Source organism: Alosa pseudoharengus, unplaced genomic scaffold, assembly GCF_046254945.1.
Source record: "Alosa pseudoharengus isolate Yale_2024_CS ecotype anadromous, Long Island Sound unplaced genomic scaffold, YU_APseudo_1.1 YU_APseudo_1.1_scf_20, whole genome shotgun sequence".
Taxonomy (NCBI): Eukaryota; Metazoa; Chordata; class Actinopteri; order Clupeiformes; family Clupeidae; genus Alosa; species Alosa pseudoharengus.
The window spans coordinates 27,307,918-27,328,954 of record NW_027468664.1 but is presented as its reverse complement, the minus strand read 5'-3'; the positions used below and the strand labels follow the sequence as shown (position 1 = coordinate 27,328,954).

Sequence of the window (21,037 nt, the reverse complement as noted above, 5' to 3'; positions counted from 1 at the left end):
GCAGAAGACCTTTAACACAATTCACTATTCTGATCGGTTTGTCAGAAAAAAAGAAGGGGAAAAAAAAAAACACTTGTGGCAAAACAACAAATTCTAACACAATTTTACTTTTTAATTCCAGCGAATTTCAGGTTTTCATCTCGTTGGTTAAAACTGATTGGCAAACAGGGCATCATTGACCATGCTATTACTTGTGGACAGTTGTCAGTTCAAGGATATTTGTGTGGTCAATCCATACATTTAAATACACTCTTTAGTACTGAGGGGTTTTATGGCACGAACTTAACACAGAAAGCCTGACATCCATCACATTACATTATTATAAACTTAATCCACAGAACAAATCATTAGTCACTGATAAGTCCCAAGCTGTAGAAATCTGAATTTCAGATACAAGCAATTTGTTATCATTAAGTTCCCTGAGAGAAAAGCTCTCTCTGTCTCTCTCACTCACACAAACAAACACACACACACACACACACACAAATGCATACAAACAGCCTCTTGGTGGGCTTAACTCTTGCAAAACATGCAGGTTTTTGATAAGCTCAAACAAACGCTGTCCTGTGACAAATCTCACATTTCCAAAGCATCAGAAATAGATATGATCTTAATATGTTGGACTGTATCTATAAACAGTGTATCGATTTGTTGTGAAAGTAAACAGACACAGAAAATGTTAGACATGAGCTCTTCAGCTCCCATATGACCCCTGTCACTATGGTAGCCTTTTATGATATCATTGCAACCAGGAAGGGGACATAATGTAGGTAGGAGAGAGTTTTGTTTTAAATCATGTCCTTTCTGTCAGGAACATTCAAATCATGTGCTTTTCTTTTTCAAAACCCATTCAAGCCTTACAAAACGAGGCAGAGACCAAGATCCTCATTCACAAAATCAGGGTTCAGTTGTAAGCATCTAACTGATATGAAACAAACAATTCACAAGAAATACTATTTCAGTGTCCAGTGTTGATGTCTTGAGTGTGTGGTGGACAGGACACCAACATCTTGATCACAACGACACAGTAGACCGACAGACTAGGGGTGGGGGAGTGTGTATTGCTCACTGGAGTCTCATTAGTGCCCCCTGGTGGACTGGAATCATAGTGTTTCAGTAAATCCTGGTTACCACTTTGATGTCAAGATTTCTCCAGTTGCTGATTCATTCATATATTTCTTTCCCGCGTCCCCTTTTCATGCAGCATCCCAGCAGTCTGGGAAGACCATGTTTCTTGCCATTACACCTGTGTAGGTCACCTTGTATGTCTTTACGCTTCAGGGCTTGGAGGAGAAGCCCTTTGAAGTCCACGCCTCACTCCGTTCAAAAACCTGACCCCTGCTCCAACCTCACCCAGCTAATCCCCCTCTCTTAAGACACAGAGAGAGAGAGAGAGAGAGAGAGGAGTGAGTCAGAGAGGGAGGAAGGAAGGGAAGGATGAGGGGAGGAGAGATGAAAAAGGAGAAGTGGTTCTTTTCTCCTCCGTCACCTCCTCACACGCGCTCCGAGGTGGATTCCTTGCTGACCCGTCGTCTGGGGAAGAGGCGCCGCTTCAGGAGGATCAACTGAGAGAGAGAGGGGGGGGGGGGGGGGGGGGTTGTAAGAGAGGAGGAAATAAAGAAAGATGAGTCAAGCACAATGGACCACCTGCAGACAAGGCAAAGCTTCACTTGAGGAACTAAAAGCCAAAAATGACTAACACAGCATGTTTTTTTTTTTCTTAAAAAAACCCTCACACCTACTGTATCACTGTGTGGATCACTAAAGGAAGGGGAATGTAACAAAACCAGCATTGGTCTTGTCAGCATTTAGTCTATCAGATGAACTCAAGCCAACAGCGGGGCTTCAGCGGATACACAATTGCAGCGCTGCGTTCACACGGTGTAAAAATGGTTTTAGATCTGGTGTAGCCAGTTCCACCGATTACAGTGGAAGCTAATCGGTGCAGCAGACGCTCCGTCAATGGAACGCTTCAGTTCCATGGCTGGTGCAGTATAAGTATATACTGCATACTCTTGATCCCGTGAGGGAAATTTGGTCTCTGCATTTATCCCAATCTGTGAATTAGTGAAACACACTCAGCAAACAGTGAACACACAGTGAGGTGAAGCAGTGAGCTGCCTGCAACAACAGCGGCGCTCGGGAGAGCAGTGAGGGGCTAGGTGCCTTACTCAAGGGCACTTCAGCCGTGCCTACTGGCCGGGGTTCGAACCGGCAACCCTCCGGTAACAAGTCCGAAGCGCTAACCAGTAGGCCACGGCTGCCCCAAAAAGCCTGTGGCCTGCCAGTTAGCCCTCTTAACAAATGAATCAGACGCTGGTTTTGTTTCTTGATTAATTTATCAGGGGACTAAGCTTGAGTTCATCTGATATACTGGTGCTAATTTTGTTGTTTATCAGATGAACTCAAGCTTATTCCCCAAACAAATTAATCAGACAACACAAACAACACCAGTCTATCAGATGAACTCAAGCTTATTATTCCCCAAACAAATTAATCAGACAACACAAACAGCACCGGTCTATCAGATGAACTCAGTGTGTTGTGTCCCCTAATAAATGTAAGCCCTGCAAAGTATTGGGCTTCACACACATTCCTTCCTATCAGAGAGAGAGAAGGCGTACCAGCCCCAAAGGCTGAGACAGACATGAGCCTTTTGTGTGTGTGTGTGTGTGTGTGTGTGTGTGTGTGTGTATACTAGTAAGGATGCATCAGCCCCTAAGGCTGATCCAGACATGAGACTATGGGAATCAGAGTGGGAGAAATGTAACCCTGCTGTAACCCTGCTCGACAGCACCTCCAAATTGCAAGAGTGTGTTTGTGTTTGTGTTTGTGTGTGTGTATGTGTGTGTGTGTGTACTAATACGGATGCTTCAGCACTAGAGGCTGAGCCAGACATAGACCTTTATGGGGATCAGAGATGGAGAAATCTAACCCTGCTCTATGCCACCTCCGGATCGCAAGTGTGTGTGTGTGTGTGTGCCCGCACGTTCTAGTAAAGATGTGTCAGTCCTAGAAGCTGAGCCAGACATTAGCCTTTATGGGGATCAGACATGGAGAAATGGAACCCTGCTCTATGGCAACTCAGAATAGCAAGAGGATACACAAGTCAGCACCCTCATTAGCGGGGTATCTTAGTGGGGTATCTTAAGGCAGATTTTGATACAGCCCTACAAAGTCGATCTGAGTGATATACGTAAAGTGTAGTCGCTTGCCAAATGGTGTTCTTATGTTTTGTTAAAAAGGCTCCTGCTCTGGCCTGGCGTCAGGCTCTCAACTGGAGACAGGAAAGCCAAACGGTGACCATTGGTTACTGAAGGCGTAAACTGATATCTAACCAAGTGTAATAATCTTATATTAAGATAAAAATATCTAGTTGGTATTGTTTTTAGTGTAAAGATACTTACTTTGAGCTTTCTCATACAATTATTTGACTTAAAATAAGTCAAAATCTTCTTGAATTAAGACATAAAACAAGTAAAATTATTTGTCCATGGGGTAAGTAAATATTTCTTAATATAAGATTATTACACTTGGTTAGATTTCATGTTTTGCAGTGTAAAAGACAAGGTTAGACAAATAAAGGGGAAAAAACCCAAAACAATGGTTATAACTATTGGAGTTCTGCATTCTTCTAAAGGCTGGCAGTGTGTTATGTGCAGAGCGGATTGGGATGCCATGATGTCACGTTCCACTGACCTGTTCAGCAAAGAAGGACATGACAGTGAAGACGACCAGTGTCACCAGCACACAGTGGGTCCAGAACTTTAGTTTGTCCCTGTACACACGCCTGAGACAAAACACACACACACACACACACACACACACAATTACAATTACATTACATTCAGTCATTATTCACTTTTACTGTTTCTGCTACAGTGTATACCGATTATCCTCTAAACTAAACCACTAAGTGTGTGTGTTGAATTCATCTGAAATGGCATAATATTCCCCAACTACTGGGCATTGGAGTGAACTTGTGACGAGTTGGCATCGTGCCCAGAGAGAATGGCATGGCAGTAGGGGTGGTGATGTCGCCCGCTGAGACTAGGTGATGGAGAGGCAAGGTGACATCATCAACAGACGCCGAGGTGCCACCGTGACCTCTTCACCTCCCTGACAGGATGGGCACACTCAGAGCAAAGAGTGATTACTTACACACTTTCTTTCACACGAGCACTGCTCTACACACACACACACGCGCGCACAAACACACACACATTTGAATACCTTTATTTGTGTTCACATTTTACAGTAGATTTCATAGAACACAAACAATCTTAGATACCAGCATTGTAAACCCAGTAGCCTATGCCCTCTGGTCTCAGTTCATGGGTACAAAAAACAGCGCCTTCTCCAGATGTGGCAACTGCCAATTATCACAGAAATTGAGCAGAATTTTGCTAGAGCCTTTGCTCTTGTCTTAGAGAGACCAGCAATCTGCAACTCCCTTACACACACACACACACACACACACACACACACACACACATTGATCTTTCATTGTCTCATAACCAAACCCCACCCGCACCCAACTCGACCTCTTCGCTAACCACATCCCCGACATGACAAACTCCACTGCCTTAACGGTTCATGGGGAGGGCGTCAGGTTATTTCTGTCCATTGCTGGGCAGCTCGGAGGCCTTTGGCTATCTTTAAGATCCGGCTATCCGAGCAGATTTGGAACGCATAAATTTAGAGCGGCCGTGCGGATCCCTTCCTGGTCGACGTCCAGTGAATACTGACGAGCCCTGGTCTCTTCTTTCCCTTCTGCGTGATCAGGGCCAGGTTAGGGTCATCTGGGGCCCGGGGCAGAGGGCTCCCCGAGAGAGAGACAATTAAATTATGACAGACATAATGTAAAAATGAAATTTGCATTTATATTGTGGAACCGTATAACCAACATACAATTGTACCAACATACAAAAAACAAGTAGCCTACAAACATGGGGCAATGCACACAAAAAAATCAACCATGAAATATTACATCATTACCATCAATTACTTCAACTAAGGCTTGAAAACTGCCAGTGGTACCCAGGTCAGACTAAAAATGTGCAACTCCCGAACTCTGAACTCATGAAACATTGTAGCCTAGAGTTTGGCGTGCACGCACACAGCCACATCATGATGCATTGTAACACGCTGTCTGTAATACACTGTAACACGCAGCCCTAGCCAGCCACGACGTCAAATACATTGAAACACGCAGTCTAGCGCACACACACAGCCCAACCACATCAAATACAAACAAGGGGGGTGTCGCAGCCGATAACGGTTACGTTGTCAGGGACAGGGATAGTATGCCTAGACGTGGACTTATCCCTATTTTGATCCTCGTTTTGAAAAAAGTGGACAGCTTTCAACGCTTTGATAATATTTGTCCCGGTTAGGTTCCTGCATTGGTCAGTTAAAAAGTAGCCTACATACTGTAGTACGCTAATAACATCCACATGCAATATCTTTATAACAACAACGCCTAACGACCTATTTATTTGGACAACTTTGTATAGCCCTATAAAGGCTAAAGTTACCTAGTTTTGTTCTAGCGAAGGCTACGTTCACGTATGGCTTTAAACAGTGGTAATGCTAGCCTAACGTTTTGACAAGCATTGCCTACCTTGTGCTTGCGGCTTGCCCATTTGTATTAACTCCTCTCGCTTTGCTGTCTCCATCCTTTCTGTTTTCGTTGTTTAAAAAACTTGTTATATCCATGATGAGTCTCGAGTTAATGAATTAGCTTATACCATTGCAGACATCCCAACCTGCAAAAAGCCATTTCAGGGGGGGACCCCCCCCCCCCCCCCCCACACACACACACACACACACACACACACAAATAAAAAATAAAATAAATATAAAAAAAGATTTAGCCTTCTTATAGTGAAATAGTGATGAATAGCCTATGTTTGTTAATTAATTGTCTCTACTCAGCACACCAAAATAAGGAAGGCCTATAGTTAGAAATTGTGATAATAAAATATGTAGATTTTGGTAGTTTGGTCTTTATGTAGCCTTGGCAAATAGCCATCTAGTAGGCTAGTCTGGAATAATATGCACATGAAATGACACTTGTTAAACTCACCTCAGCATGTCTTTTGCAATCACTTAACCCGCCATGGGCAATGCTACAGTCACTGTTACAAACAGTGCAGCATGCAAGACTATCGTTATTTTGAACTCTTATGACACAAGGGTAGGCCTACACTTTCGTGTAGTCTGATGTGAAATGGGTCCTTTTTGGGGGGCACTCTGCCTCTGCCATGACGCTCCTGTTCCTATACTAGGCCTGTTAAACTCGATTCCTTTTAAGGATCCGGGTTATTCTGAGTCACTCACTAAACTGATCCGGGTTGAACGAGTCACTTGAGTCACTTGAGTCAGTATTGCTAAATCGCAAAGAAATTCAGTCCTACGTTCAAGCAGTGCAGTGGGGTGCTTCATTTCGTTAGGTGCCTTCTCATGTTGGATGTGGATCCTCCATGATTTGAAACCAGGTTTTTGCAGTACTTGCATTTAGCCTAAGAGTTTTGGTCTTCTGGTCAAAGTGCATCCACACATTGTTCATCTTTTTGGTGCTCATGTTCAGAAACTTTGATCTTATTGACAGGGAGGGTAGCCTATATTATAATAATTAATTATTTGTTGTTGTTTTGTTAACAATAGAACATTTGCCTAGGTCTAATGCTACTCTGCTACAATGTTTATTACCACTACTATATACTAATAGTAGGCTACTATGAATCTATTCTAATAGGTATTATAAGCAGCTAATACTAGGCAACTAATATTATTAGCCTATTAATCATAGCTATATATATATATATATATATATCATGTTAGGTAGACTAATATAATATCATATATAATATAATATAATAAAACATAATATAATATAATATAAAATAGCCTAATATAATAGCATCAAAACCTCCACCCACTCATGGGAAAGAAAGCAGTTTGAGCCAGACTGTTTATTTATTGTCTTAGCCTAAGCAATTGACTTTCAATGTAGACATAGAAACAGGAACATAGAAATGCCCTGCAGTGACTAAATTATTATTATTATTATTATTATTATTATTACTACTACTACTACTACTACTACTACTACTACTACTACTACTATTCTCATTAGGCCTATTATTATTATCACCTTGACACGAGTAGAAACTAGGCTACTTGCTCGTCTACAGATCCACTCATGACAACTAGCCGGCTGATTCGGCTGACTCGCACTCATAACAACAACGTAACCGGCCCGCTTGGCTGATCCGACTGGCTAGCCTACTCTCCATACAGAGCTTGCAATGTTTCAGACTGTCTTCGCGACCTAATTGCATTTTAAAGTAGGCTATGCGTGCAGAATATATGTTATTTCAGAAGTGAACGCATGGCTTTTGTTGTGGATTTTCTTTTAACCTTGACGAGGAGTTACTCGCTCCTCTAAAGATCCACTCATGACAACGTAGCCGGCTGATTCGGCTGACTCGCACTCATGACAACGTAACCGGCCCGCCCTGCAGATCCAACTGACCCGGCTAGCCTGAGCAGCTCCATACAGAGCTTGCAATGTTTCGGACTGTCTTCGCGACCTAATTGCATTTAAAAGTAGGCTATGCCTACGTGTAGAACACTGTATGCTATTTCAGAAGTGAAAGAATGGCTTTTGTTGTGGATTTGCTTTTCACCTTGACGAGGAGTTACTCGCTCGTCTACAGATCCACTCATGACAACGTAGCCGGCTGATTCGGCTGACTCGCACTCATAACAATGTAACCGGCCCGCCCTGCAGATCCAACTGACCCGGCTAGCCTGAGCAGCTCCATACAGAGCTTGCAATGTTTCGTACTGTCTTCGCGACCTAATTGCATTTAAAAGTAGGCTATGCCTACGTTTAGAACATTGTATGTTATTTCAGAAGTGAAAGAATGGCTTTTGTTGTGGATTTGCTTTTCACCTTGACGAGGAGTTACTCGCTCGTCTACTGATCCACTCATGACAATGCCGGCTGATTCGGCTGACTCGCACTCATAACGTAACCGCCCGGCCCAGCGATCCGACTAACCCGGGTATACAAAGCAGCTCCATTAAGAGCGTGCAATGTTTCGGACTGTCTGCGCGACCTAATTGCATTTTAATATGCTACACATCTATACACCAAATCTAAAGTATGCCTAGGCTACATGCAGAACATTGAATGTTATTTTAGAGGTGAAGAATGGCTTTTGTTGTGGAAGCCGTAGCCGACTCGTACTCATGTAGCCTAACCGGCTGGCTGATCCGACTAACCCGGCTCTGCGGGAAGTTAACCAGTTATCTCAGACTGCCTGCTCACTAAGTCGCTTGAGTTGATTTGTGGAGTTGTGGTTATCCTACTTACGAAATGGTTACATTTTTGGCAGATATGATGGCTAGTAGGCTAGCTAATGTTGCAAGAGGTTTGTGTGTGGCGCTGTTTATCGTTTTAGATTGAATTGTAGTAGGACTCAACTGATCCGAGTTAATGATACTAGAGACTCGCGACTCGTGGGTTAATTTAAAGATACGGGTGAAAGATCCGAGTGAATCACGACTCAAACAGGCGTATCCTATACTGAACTGAACATGAAACAGGCCTATCAGGATGCTCTCTGTCTTGAACAGCCACACACGCACTACCTCTCTCTCTCTCCATCCCTGTCGTGTGCACGCTACACTCAGATGCACACACGATTTGAAGTTTCGGTCTCGTGTGCGCGCTCTTGCTCGCTCGCTCTAGATTCCGGGAGATTTTATCTAATTTGCGGGCATCAGGGAACCGTTATCAATATGCGGGAGACTCCAGGAACTTCCGGGAGACTTGGGATGTCTGCCATTGTGTGCTGATAGAAAACAACAAGCTAGGCTACAACTTCTGTAGCATGCCTGTGTATCTCTCCTGCTCAAACAAAAGGTGCGCGCGTGCATAGTTCTGCATTAAGTTGATTTTGATAACGTTACAAACTTTACAGAAAATTGTATAGCCTACTGGCATGCAGTTAATGGAATAGGCTACTGTGCAGAGTTAAGAAGTTATGGTAGCCTAGGCCAATTTGGTGTGAATACACGCACATAGGGGAAATTCTCACAGGGGAAATTCTTGAGTAGCCTGGCTGATACGCACAGTGCGTACGGCCATGGTTTTGGCGCGCCTTACTGAGAACGTCTGGTGAAGCTCTCTCTTTTTTCGAGATCCGCTTGCATATTTCCTAATTGTCTCATGCGAAGCCATTGTTGTCTGTGATAGCATGCATTGATACGGGCAAAGACAGGTGACGATAAGAAACTTGTTCTTTTTTAAATGTCCCGCTCCGGGGCCCCCTAGTGGCCGGGGCCCGGGGCAGCAGCCCCTTTGCCCAATGCCCAAACGCGGCCCTGTGCGTGATGACAGGCAGGAACACTCATAAGCCTCACCAGACAAGAGGAGAGACACAAACAAACCATAAATCACTCGTTCCCTTTATCTAGCTGTCTCTAACACAAACACACACGAATAGACATGCTCACACACACACATACACATACACATGCGTACACATGCACACACACACACACACATGCATACACACACAAACACACACACTGAATAGACTTTCCATGGGAGTGGCATCTAAAGAAAATGTTGGGGCCACTGACGATATTGCTGTCACTACATAATAAGACTAATTGCTACCGTTCTACTGCTGTTGTGCACAGTAGCTAATCCGAGCTGCTGGACAAACTATGTGAGACCCTTACTGACTTGTTTATGTTTCTGCACATGCTTGTGTGGCTCAGTCGACAGGGTTAGGAGCTACCAGCACCAAGGCCATGGGTGTGACAGACACCACACACAGCTGGGAGAGGAAGAGGTGTGTCCCACACAGCTCAGCTCACTTGTTTGCTTTTAAGTTTTCAATCATGACATTTTATATTATTTTTTTTCTGAAAGAAAAGTTCCTGGGATTTTCTTTTTCCTTCGAATATTGAGTTCCCGACATCAAAAAGCACCTTTGAATACTTCCGAGCACTTTGGGCTCTCTCTTTGAGAGGCTTTGTGTCTGGCTTTGGATGAAAGATGCTTAGAGGGATGTGTGCGGAATGTGGAATGTGGACTGTGGAATGTGGAATGTGTGGGACACATGCTGTGATCATCTGGTTAATGTAAGTGGGGTGTCAGGTAAGCTCCGGTGTGGGCACAGAGAGACAGTGCTGCTTAAACAGAGCTCTCAGTCTAGGACAAGGCTTAAAGGGGCCATGTGTAGTATTTGGTTTGGTTTGAAACATCCAAAACGATCTAAAAATAGCAACAGAATGTGAAGAAATAGCCATTTTGACATCATGTCAAAAACAGCCTTGCTCTGTGTTACCGTGACAAGCCAAAGACAGACTGTTACTCTTGTAGTAGTACTTTGTTCCTCAAAGACACTGTATCATACACAATGGAAGTCAATGGACACGTGCCGCTGTAAATGTAACAATGCGTCCAAGACAACTGGAACCCTACAGACTTCTACATAGAGCTCCTTTAATTCATGTACAAGAAGCCGCCCCTGGAAATGGGTTATTACAATTAGCCAATAGCTAGCCTATAGCTAAAGGGGAGCTATAGGGTAACTGGAACAACCCACTTCCATTGAATTATGCTAAGCTAGGCTAATGGCATCAAACTGGGTTATTGCACAGAGAAAAGACAAGGGTATGTACCCTCTTATCTAATTCTGGGGTAGATGGCAAATAAGCTAATTTCTAAATGTTGGTGTGTTCTTTTAAGCGTTTGCCTTGCGGTCCTGCTGTCCTACCATTCCTGTAGCTCACGCATGTGGAGGAAGCGGTTGAGGTGCTCCCTGGGCAGCTCAAACTGGGAGGGCAGAGGGAACATGGACTCGTAGAAGTCCCTCAAGACGGCCTTCACAGTCCCCGCGTCCTTATGGCTGTGGTCAATGTTGTCATTCAGACAGATGAACTTCCTGAACAGACACAACACAATTCACACATAGTTACATAATACATACATATATTTAAGGTTTATACTAAAGCACACCACACCATATCATACCTCTGCTAAACTCAACACACCACAACACAAGACAACATAATCACAGATTAACTCCAGTCTTAATTGATCTGTAGGTGTATAAATATTATTCAATGGGTAATAAGTATATAAATACTCCAATGGGTATATAAATAGTATCCAGTCATTAAAAGACCAGTACGGGTATACATATTACCCTAGCAGGGTGTGAAAGGGGTAGGCAGGCTCTGCAAAGGACACCTAAATCCCACAAGGACCCCATTACCTTGGGTTCTTCCTGATATCGTCCAGCTCCCCCACCACGTGAGACACTTTAGTGCGCACCATCTTAAAGGCAATCTCCTCCTCGCCCATGATCTCGAACCTGGACAGGACAGAGTTCAGGTTAACACACAACAGGTTAACACACAACAGGTTAACACATGGGGTCTACACATGTGCTTTTACTGTATGAGCACAAGACAAGGCAAGGCTAGTTTATTTATATAGCGTATTTCCAACACAGAGGCAATTCAATGTGCTTTACATAAATAAAAGTAAAGAACAGCAAATAGTAAATAGAAGTTAGCCTATAACAGGACAATAGCTTTAGAAAAAACTATAGTACATAACATAGAATTAGGCGTAACAATGCAGGGTTAATCTGGTAAAAGAAAGTTCACTTGGGGTGTGCTATATCGTATTATCCATGACATGCTGCTATATTGGGTCTTTTAAGTTTTTCTTTTTTGGTTCTCAAGACTGTATGCTGACGTGACCTAAAAGATAGTGTTGAATCGCCCATTCCTGACAGTGCTCAAAGCCAGTGATGAAGCGGAGTGGACTTACTTGTACTTGTTCTGGTCCCTGAAGGCCTTGTGGATGCGCTCTGTGATGGGCTTGCAGTTAACCACCAGGCCTTTGGTGACTGGAGGCTGTGAAGCAAGGTCAGAGCTTGCGTTATTAAACTGGTTCACAATAAAATATTAGAAACAGGAAGTGTGAAATAAGTGTAAATCAGAAGTGTAAATCGTAAATACTATACGATTCCTATAATATCTATAGTATCCCTATAAGATTTCTATAATATTTTGTCCCAAAATATTATAAGATTCTTATAGTTATTTTTTGTAAGGGCATGTTTGCGCTAAGGATTTTGCTCATGGTACATAAGTTATTAACTTGCTATTAGAGCACACAAAGAGCTGTACGCTGTTTGCCCAACTGAGATGTGCTTGCTATACGTTGCTTGTTATATTGTGACTGATACAGGTGTTCCAGTCGTGCAGTGCCCAGGTATACCTGCTCAGGCAGCTACCGGCATTTCCTGACTATTACTCAAGGTTCATACATTGATTTTGCAGAATGAAACATCTACCAATATATGTGTCTGTGATAAAATAAAAACCAAACTTATTTGCAGAATGTCTTCAGCCATGAGGTTAATACATGGGGCTGGGCTATACATGGGAATACATTTCTGTTCTTCATCGTACAGTGAGCTGCCTGCTACAGCGGCGCTTGGGGAGCAGTGAGGGGTTAGGTGCCTTGCTCAAGGGTACTTCAGCCGTTGCTACTTGTCGGGGTTCGAACCGGCAACCCTCCGGTTACAAGTCCGAAGCCCTAAACAGTAGGCCACGGAATACACAATGCGGCTAACACACAGGAAATGACTGTATAGCTAGCTCACCATGCTGGGGTCGTAGTATGCCTCCTGGGTAGGGCTGATCTGGTGCAGGCCTGTCAGGTTTGTGGGGAGGGTCTTAGAGCAGTTAATCAGCATCTGCTCCAGACCCGTCAGGTCCTACAACAACACAAATAAAACAATAAAAACACTCAAACGTGACCAGTCAGAAAACTGTCAGAAACACACAGTTACATGGAAAATGGACCACTGACTCAAAGAACTCAAAGACATTAGAAAAAAACAAGAAATGAAGTCTCAAAACTAAATGCAGAATGAACATATTTCTTTAATGCTTATTTTAACATGTAAAAATATAAATATAAAAAAATAATGGAAATACACTTTAAGAACAATTTCCCACCTGTTCACCCACATGTTAGATAACATGTAATTAAACACAATAAACAAACAAATAAACAAGCAGCGTACCTGCAGGCTGAGGGGCAGCTCGTGGATGCGCGTGGCCAGTGTGCGGATCTCGCGGTCGGACAGCACGCCGGAGTGGTCGGTGTCGATCTCGTCGAACACCTGCGAGACGTTGAGGTGCTGCAGGGCGCTCATGAGGAAGTAGAAGTAGGAGAAGGCGAACTGCATGTCCTCGGAGTGACGCACGCGGTGAGACGACGTCTTATCAAACTCCTTAGGGAAGCTGAGGGGGAGAGAGGCACATTACATGGACAGAAAGGGTGTAGATAGTGTGTGAGTGCATGAAAGAGAGAGATCAAGAGAAAGAGACAAAAAGTGAGAGAAACAGTGTTAGAAAATGAAGCAAATCAAGTGTTAGAGAAAGAGAAAGAAGCACAGAGAGGTTGAGAATGTGTGTGTGTGTGTGTGTGTGAGTATGTACGGGTGTGTGTGTTTGTGTACATGTGAGTGAGTGAGAGGTATATGGTTTTCAATGCCACAGTTAAGTACTACAGCTGATGCTGACCTATACGACAACCTACAAAATTGTGCTGGACAGTGCTCTTGACCAGTGCTTTTGACGTCAGTCTTGTGATTGGTCCTTACACATCTTGGAGTTCCTGCATGATGAGCCGGTCAATCATGTGGGGCATGTGGGCGGGCACTTTGCGTGATTTAAAGCCAAACTGGCCATTCAGGAGCTTGTTGACGTAGCGCAGGGAGTCAGCGAAGGTGTCCTGCAGCTTCCGGCCGATGGCATCGCTGTCTGTAGCGTACTGCAGCTCCGCCTCCAGACGTTCCCCTTCCTGTAGAGGAAATATTTCAAAATAAAAGAACTGTTCTGCTGGGGACACACTGATGAATAGTGTCAAAGTGAAGTCCTATATTCCACCACACATAGAAAACCATATAATATGTATTTGAAATGGGATACTGATTTGTCCGATTTTGTTTTCAAATAAATGAAAAACGCTTCAAAAACTACTCTGGTGTAAAATCCCAGACTAATGTGTCTCTGAGACTTGGCTGAATCAATACTGGACAATGGAAATCCAGTATAACTGCAATATGTTTATTTGCATCAACTTTGGGCTGAGATGGAAACCCTGTGAAAAAGGTCACCTCCGGCAAGTCCAGGAAGTACTCCTCTCCCACGACAGGAAGCTCAAGTTTGGATCCAAATGCCCACAGGGACCCAGGTTCAAGTCTGACTTATGGTTATTTCCCAGTCCCACCCCATCTCTCTCTCCCACTTGCTCCCTGACAATCTTCACTGTACTATCTAAATAAAGGCAATAAAACAAATACATTTGTTCTACTAAATAAAAAATAAAAAAGGTCACCTCCAGCAGGTCCTGGAAGTACTTCCTCCTCTCCCACGGCAGGAAGCCTCGGTCAGAGTTGACATAGTGCTGGAGCCTCCTGCCGATGGGGGGACCCTGGTCTCCCGCCGCCTCTCTCCTGTTGCTGCCTGTGCCTGGTGGAGAGAGGGGAGGAGAGAGAGATGAGCATGGTGTGTGTGTGTGTATGTGTGTGTGTGTGTGTGTCTGTGTGTGTGACTTTGGTGTGTGGGTGTGTGTGTGTGTGTGGGGGGGGGGGGGGTTTGGTGTGTGTGTGTCTGTGTGTCTCTGTGTGTGTGTATGTGTATGTGTGTGGTGGGACTTTGATGTGTGTGTGTGTGTGTGTGACTTTGTAATAAAACAGATAATATTGTGGAGTGGAAGAGAGGTAGCTGAGCTCACCCAGACAGTCCCCGCCGTCCCAGTCGCATGCAGAGTTGTTGCAGACTTTTTCGCAGTAGCCATCTTTGATCCAGAAGTCAGGGCAACCCTCAGCACACTCAGGAACTGGCCACGTCAGATACACCTGCAGGGGGCGCCGGACAGATGGTTCAGCACTGACCTTCATATCAAACCGCTGAGGGATGGCCAGCATGCTTCTGACCTGACTAGAGCTGCGGAACACTTCAGAAACTGACAAAACAGAACTGACCTACTTTTAGAGTATACAGGTACTTACACTGTTTTTTGCTATGTAGTCCAGTAGTAATAGGGTTACACCCGGAACAAATTAGTAACAAGCTGAATTTTTCAGGATTTGTTCAGAATACCTTTAGGAATGACATACTAAAAGCAGTGCCGGTTCAGACCTCTATGGGGCCCTAAGCAAAATCCTGCTAAGGGGCCCTCCTACCTGAACTCTGAGCGCCAAAATGTAACCTTTTTTTTATAGTATCATCTGACACCTCAGTGCTCCCAATACAATCATCCCACCCCATTATGGATGTCTATGGAAGTTACCAAATATAGTGTTTATATAGTCTGGGCTGTTTGCTTTTGATGCTTGCTGTACATATCCCCTTGCAAAAAATACCTGCAGTTTTTTGCCTCTAAAATACTGCATTCCCTGCATAAGAGCTGCAAATATTTTCTCCAAAACTGCGGTTTTCATACTCAGAAATCTGCAGTTTGACACTTGAAGTAATGCAGTTTTTTTTTTTTTGTAAGGGTCTGGTTGTGCTAGTAGCTTACTGACTGACTGTTCTTCACCTGTGTGTCTGTAGGCTACTTGCCAAAGACATAAGTTATGAACTGGCTCCCCTGATTCTCTTATATATTATTTCAATATTTCTTCAAACGTAGACTATTTTAAACAATCATTTTAATACTTCATATAGGCCTAATTTACGATGTGCATATTGTCCATGCAGCACAGCGAATCAAAGTTAATACAGGCTACTTTCCAATTTGCATACGTTCAGTTGTAGGCTATCTATAACTAAAGTTGACTGAAATATTGTAAAACAATTTAGTTATTTTAAAATGTATGGGAAGAGTGAAATCACCTATTAGTTTAGATGGGTCCTCGCATGTTTCTGCTGAAAAACTGCTAACCGAGCTGCACGTTATTATGAACGCGTTTCTTCCGTTTTTCATGCCCTGAATGGTAATTCGGTTTCATGTTCATCTTCTTAATGTATGAGGCACTGTCGCTATAACTGTATACTTGTCTGTCACTATAGCTTGACTCCAGGAGAGACAGGGAAGGGGGCCTTCATTAACTTGCGGGGCCCTACGCAACTTGCGTAGTGTGCGTATAGGGAGAACCGGCCCTGACTAAAAGTCCCCGTGAATCCCCCTTGTGCTCTCTGAGATATTCAAGATGGCGTCCAAAATGGCCGCCATTTGGAGATTTTTCCGTATCTCAGGCTTAAAACCTGATACAAATGTAATTAAAAGGTCAAAATATATGTTTTTTAGGGTAAGTAAGTCAAGTTCATCATTAGTTTCTTGAATGGAGACATTTCATAATAATAAATCACTTCAGTCATCATCCTCATCATCAGAAATTGTTGTTGATTCTTCAGTTTCTCCCTCATCATCTAGTAAAGCTGGCATTGGTGCTGCAGCATTATAGTAGCATTATGTATAATATTATGTCAGCATTATATATAATATTATGTGCTATTACATTATAAAGGTTATAGAGGGAAAATTGCTGTCTGATTGTTACTATGCGTTCAGACCAAGAGCTACCAAAGTTGCAAAATCACTTTTGTCACTGTTAAAATGCAGCTGCTAAATCATAAATCTGTCGTTTTTGTCACGCAAGTCGCTCACGACATGAGAGATTTGAACCTTCTAAGTTCACTTATTTTTCATAGACACTAAGATGGTTTATAAACATGATCAAATGTATACAGAAATGCCTGTAGCCTAAATATGCTTTAAAACTTGCCATCATAGTTATTCCTCTTTTGCCAAACTCTCTGAATTAACAAGGAATTATTATTTTAAGTTAGCTTACGCTAGCTGTTTTTTGGGTCACTGTACCATTTTAGCCCACCTTGGAAAAAGGCATTTTTGAACATATTTCACCCATCCAAATCCTTATTTTTTTTTTGTAAAATGAACCAGAAAACATATAGTTTGTATACTCAACATTTTAAATCCTTAAGCAGTGTATCTGTAGCAGGGTTAATGTTGTTTCCCTGAATTTCCCCACATGAGTTGTGCTTTTTTTTGGAGTTTTTGTATTTTCTTTATTTTCCCACGGGAATCTATGGGTAAGGGCGTGTGGTGTAGGTGTGACGTGGGGCTATGCTCCGCGAAAATTAACTTTTAACTAAGTGTCCCACTACCCCAGGCGGGCTTGTCAGATTTCACGCAACAGGATATTTATGGAGAGCAAAATACTCCCGTTACATTGACTATTGACGATGGTTTGCTCACTGTGCTAACTAGCATAACTCATCTTTCTACATAAAGCCAAATGGTAAAAAATGACAATGAACTACCTGTTTATACACATAAAACAATAAACAATAATCTCCCAATTTACATAATATGAATCTACATACTAAGTCAGTGGCTGAAAATAATTGAAAAGAGGCTCTATCTGAGGGGTTCGAAAACACCAAAGTTTTGAAGCGACTTTATCTGAGCCTCCTTGAGACTGCACAGATGTAAGCGAGCCTTATTCAATATTGACAAATGTGATTGGTGCCAAATAAAAACTAACACATAATAAAGACATTGTGTGATTAGACAAAATAATGAATAGCATTAGACAGGCCCCTCTTTTTCTAAAAAATGACTTCAAAGTTACAAATGGGCTTAAATGGTGCCTGGGCTTAATGGGTACACTATGTGAATTTCGTGTCACATTAATGACCTTGTAATCTTGGTTAACTTTAATTTTAGCAGTGTGTCAATGGTGAATTTGGATTCCTTGTATGAGAAAACTTATATTTAAACATTTTTATTGCATTTGTATTATGTTTTAAGCCTGAGATATGGAGAAATCTCCAAATAGCGGCAATTTTGGACGCCATCTTGAATATCTCAGAAAGCACTAGGGGGATTCATGGGGACTTTTAGTATGTTATTCCTAAAGGTATTCTGAACATATCCTGAAAAATTCAGCTTGTTACTAATTTGTTCCGGGTTTGACTCAATTTTGAGCTAATGCTCTTGGACTAATCTCTGTGTTGATTGAAGTATTTATCTATCTATCTATCTATTTATCTATCTGTGTGTGTGTGTGTGTGTGTGTGTGTGTGTGTGTGTGTGTACATTGATGTGCAATTATGTGCAGTAAAGACCAGGAGCTACTATATTGGTCCTTTTCTCAGTGTGCATATTATCCACACACACAGTGAACAATGAACATTAGGATACTTTCTTAGGGCTGACATTGCAACACCTTTGACCGCAATGCAAAGATGGGTTTTCTTTTTAGGATTGGAAGTCTGAAACACCTTTTTGAGTGAATACCATTTCTCTCTCTCTCTCTCTCTCTCTCTCTCTCTTCTCTCTCTCACTCTCTCACCTTCTGTCCCTTGGAGTGGCTGTAGAAGTCGTCTGGCCAGACGTCCTTCCCGAACATGACGTCGTCATTGAGGTAGATGAACTTCTGCGAGAGGCCAGGGATTCGGTGGAGGTGCGTCTCGATGGAAGGAGAACTGAAGGTGGGGAGGTGGCTCTGGTTCTGGAAGATGTCCTGGGAACACACACAGCTCATTTATATAACTAGTGCAGTGCCCGTTCAAACATGCTATTCCTGTAGCCCAATTACATGCCTGCAGGTAGGCCTGCTTTAAAAATAGGATGATAGGGAAAAACATAATTCCAGGTAAGCATTCAATAATGAATAGGCCTACAGATAATATAATAAATGTGAAGTGAGCAGAATTTAAGCATGGCTGCATGTGACATTTTTTACAAATCAAAATGACATAATCCTAACAGCTGTTTTGAGTCAAGGCTATATGCTTAGCCTATTGAATAACTTGATGATAGAGAAAACAAACCATTTTGTGGAATGATGCATCATATGGAATTTGCAACGGTGTGACTCAAAAACAGTCTCTGGTGGCCTATAAGTGACATCACACTCTGTCTGTCACTCGTTGCTTGTCGCTGCCTGGTTATGCTTTGCATGTGTGGCATTCTGAGACGTTCTTTAATTCGGGACCATTATCGCTCGTTTCAATTTAGGACCTTGCAGTTGGAATTGTCGTTTGTTTATTCAAAGTCTAAAGACAGTCCAAAGTAACCTGGGCTATTCATAAGTGACATCACACTGTCTGCCACTCGTTGCTTGTCGCTGGTTATGCTTTGCATGTGTGGCATTCTGGGACGTTCTTTGATTTGGGACCATTATCGCTCGTTTCAATTTAGGACCTTGCAGTTTGAATTGTCGTGTGCTTATTCAAAGTCTAAAGACAGTTCAAAGTAGCCTGGGCTATTCGAAGTGTCCGCTTATTGCACATCATTTTTTACGTAATTTTGAAGAGCCACTGCATATAGCCTACCTGTGTGTGTTTGCATGTTGGCGTGTTGTTGCAAAATCCGTGGAATTATCTTGCACTCGCTTAAGTTTTTACCCGTGTAACCTACACTGATCCAATTCTGCCAAAGCCCTGCTTCTATCCTCACTGGTAGCTTACAGTCCTACAGTGCTGTGTGGGAGGGGGAGTGGCTAGCGGCGAAAGCCAATGCGTGCTTCTTTTACCGATATAGGCTATTTAACGATATCTTTTGCATTTCTTATTCAAACAACGTCAAATTCGGCAGTGCACTTACTCATGCCCGTAGCAAGACACCTGCCAAGTTTGTAATCAGTCTGACAAACGGTCAGCGAGATATGCGTGCCACAGACACACACACACACACACACACACACAGACGCTTCTTGCTTTATAGATAGATAGATAGATAGATAACGCTGCAAATCATTTGGCTATTTTAATGCTATGGGCAGCAAGACCCTAACACTGTGTCCTAACTAATTTATATAATACATTTAATTTATATCATACATTTAATTTATATAGTCACGCTGTCAAATCATTTGGCTATTTTAATGCTATGGGCAGCAAGAGCCTAACACCGTTACCTAGCTGCATGCGATTTTAATTGGAATGTCCAATTCGTGATGTGACACGATGCCGAGCAGTGTGATGCAGCACAACGCTCTGAGCAGAACTTTTGTTGGATGCCCCGTTTCTGTTTTCTTTGTTCTGCTATTGTGAAGGAGAACTATGACGCAATGGCATATATAACGGGTTCAATGTGGACAGAGAATGTGCTACAGAGTGTGCAGAATGTGCAGAGACTTTCTAATGAGGAGACACAGCACTCAAAAAATCCTCCATAGAAATGCATAGGGTTAGTTTGTAACGCAGTTGTCTTCCCTTCCGCAGCAAAATAGTCGACATGTGAATACATTGTGCCAATCGTGTGGTGTGATCTCGCCGCTGGAGCAAGGTTGGCGTCATGAAACCTTGCGCACGCACATTTCTGCCTGAATAGATGCCCTATAAGTGGCCAAAAGGGTTGCAATATGGCCGCTGAGTGCAGGGACTTGCCTAAAAGGACTTTGCTACAGGGCAGTCAGACCCTGGCATGCAGTCAGGACACACGGTAAGCGCAAACATAGCTCCCGCACACCTCGCCATAGCTTCAGTTTTTGCTGGTCCTTGTTTTGCTAATTGTCAATAAGCAACAGACCACTTTGAGAGCTTGTTTACACGTATCTAGATTTATTTTTTAAACAGATATTTTTTTTTGTGCGTTTCTTTTTTTTAATCACGTTTACATAGCATTTGAAGAATCCACAGAATCCAACGTTTTAAGAAATGTTTTTTTTGGAAAGCGTTTTAAAAAATATCCGTTTGAGGGAAATACAACTCTGTTTATGTGTAAACGAAAGGCCCAAATGAATAACAAAATATGCGTTTATAAAAATATCTAACTACGTGTATACGACCCTGAATGTAACAAAACAATGCAAAGGCATATCCTGAGTATGTGTCTAACACCCCTAACAGAATTCAGCCTTAGAGGACTTTTTTTTTTTAAGTAGTATGTGGATTGAAGAATGGCTCAATTAATCTCTGAGCAGATCTACGGTGCTACATA

At 42.7% G+C, this 21,037-nt stretch overlaps 1 protein-coding gene across 1 annotated transcript in view; it reads right to left on the bottom strand.

Moving 5' to 3' along the window:
* Nucleotides 1-118: 118 nt before the first annotated feature.
* Nucleotides 119-21,037, bottom strand: part of LOC143136486 (N-acetylglucosamine-1-phosphotransferase subunits alpha/beta-like) — a 60,202-nt gene continuing 39,283 nt past the window's right edge. The window contains exons 10-20 of the mRNA XM_076297209.1: nucleotides 18,444-18,614; nucleotides 14,855-14,978; nucleotides 14,456-14,589; nucleotides 13,719-13,918; nucleotides 13,137-13,356; nucleotides 12,711-12,824; nucleotides 11,870-11,955; nucleotides 11,307-11,405; nucleotides 10,806-10,973; nucleotides 3,700-3,790; nucleotides 119-1,565 (exon numbers count right to left, since the gene is read on the bottom strand). Coding sequence (XP_076153324.1) covers nucleotides 1,494-1,565; nucleotides 3,700-3,790; nucleotides 10,806-10,973; nucleotides 11,307-11,405; nucleotides 11,870-11,955; nucleotides 12,711-12,824; nucleotides 13,137-13,356; nucleotides 13,719-13,918; nucleotides 14,456-14,589; nucleotides 14,855-14,978; nucleotides 18,444-18,614 — 1,479 coding nt within the window. The 3' untranslated portion in view covers nucleotides 119-1,493. The remainder of the gene's footprint in view (nucleotides 1,566-3,699; nucleotides 3,791-10,805; nucleotides 10,974-11,306; nucleotides 11,406-11,869; nucleotides 11,956-12,710; nucleotides 12,825-13,136; nucleotides 13,357-13,718; nucleotides 13,919-14,455; nucleotides 14,590-14,854; nucleotides 14,979-18,443; nucleotides 18,615-21,037) is intronic.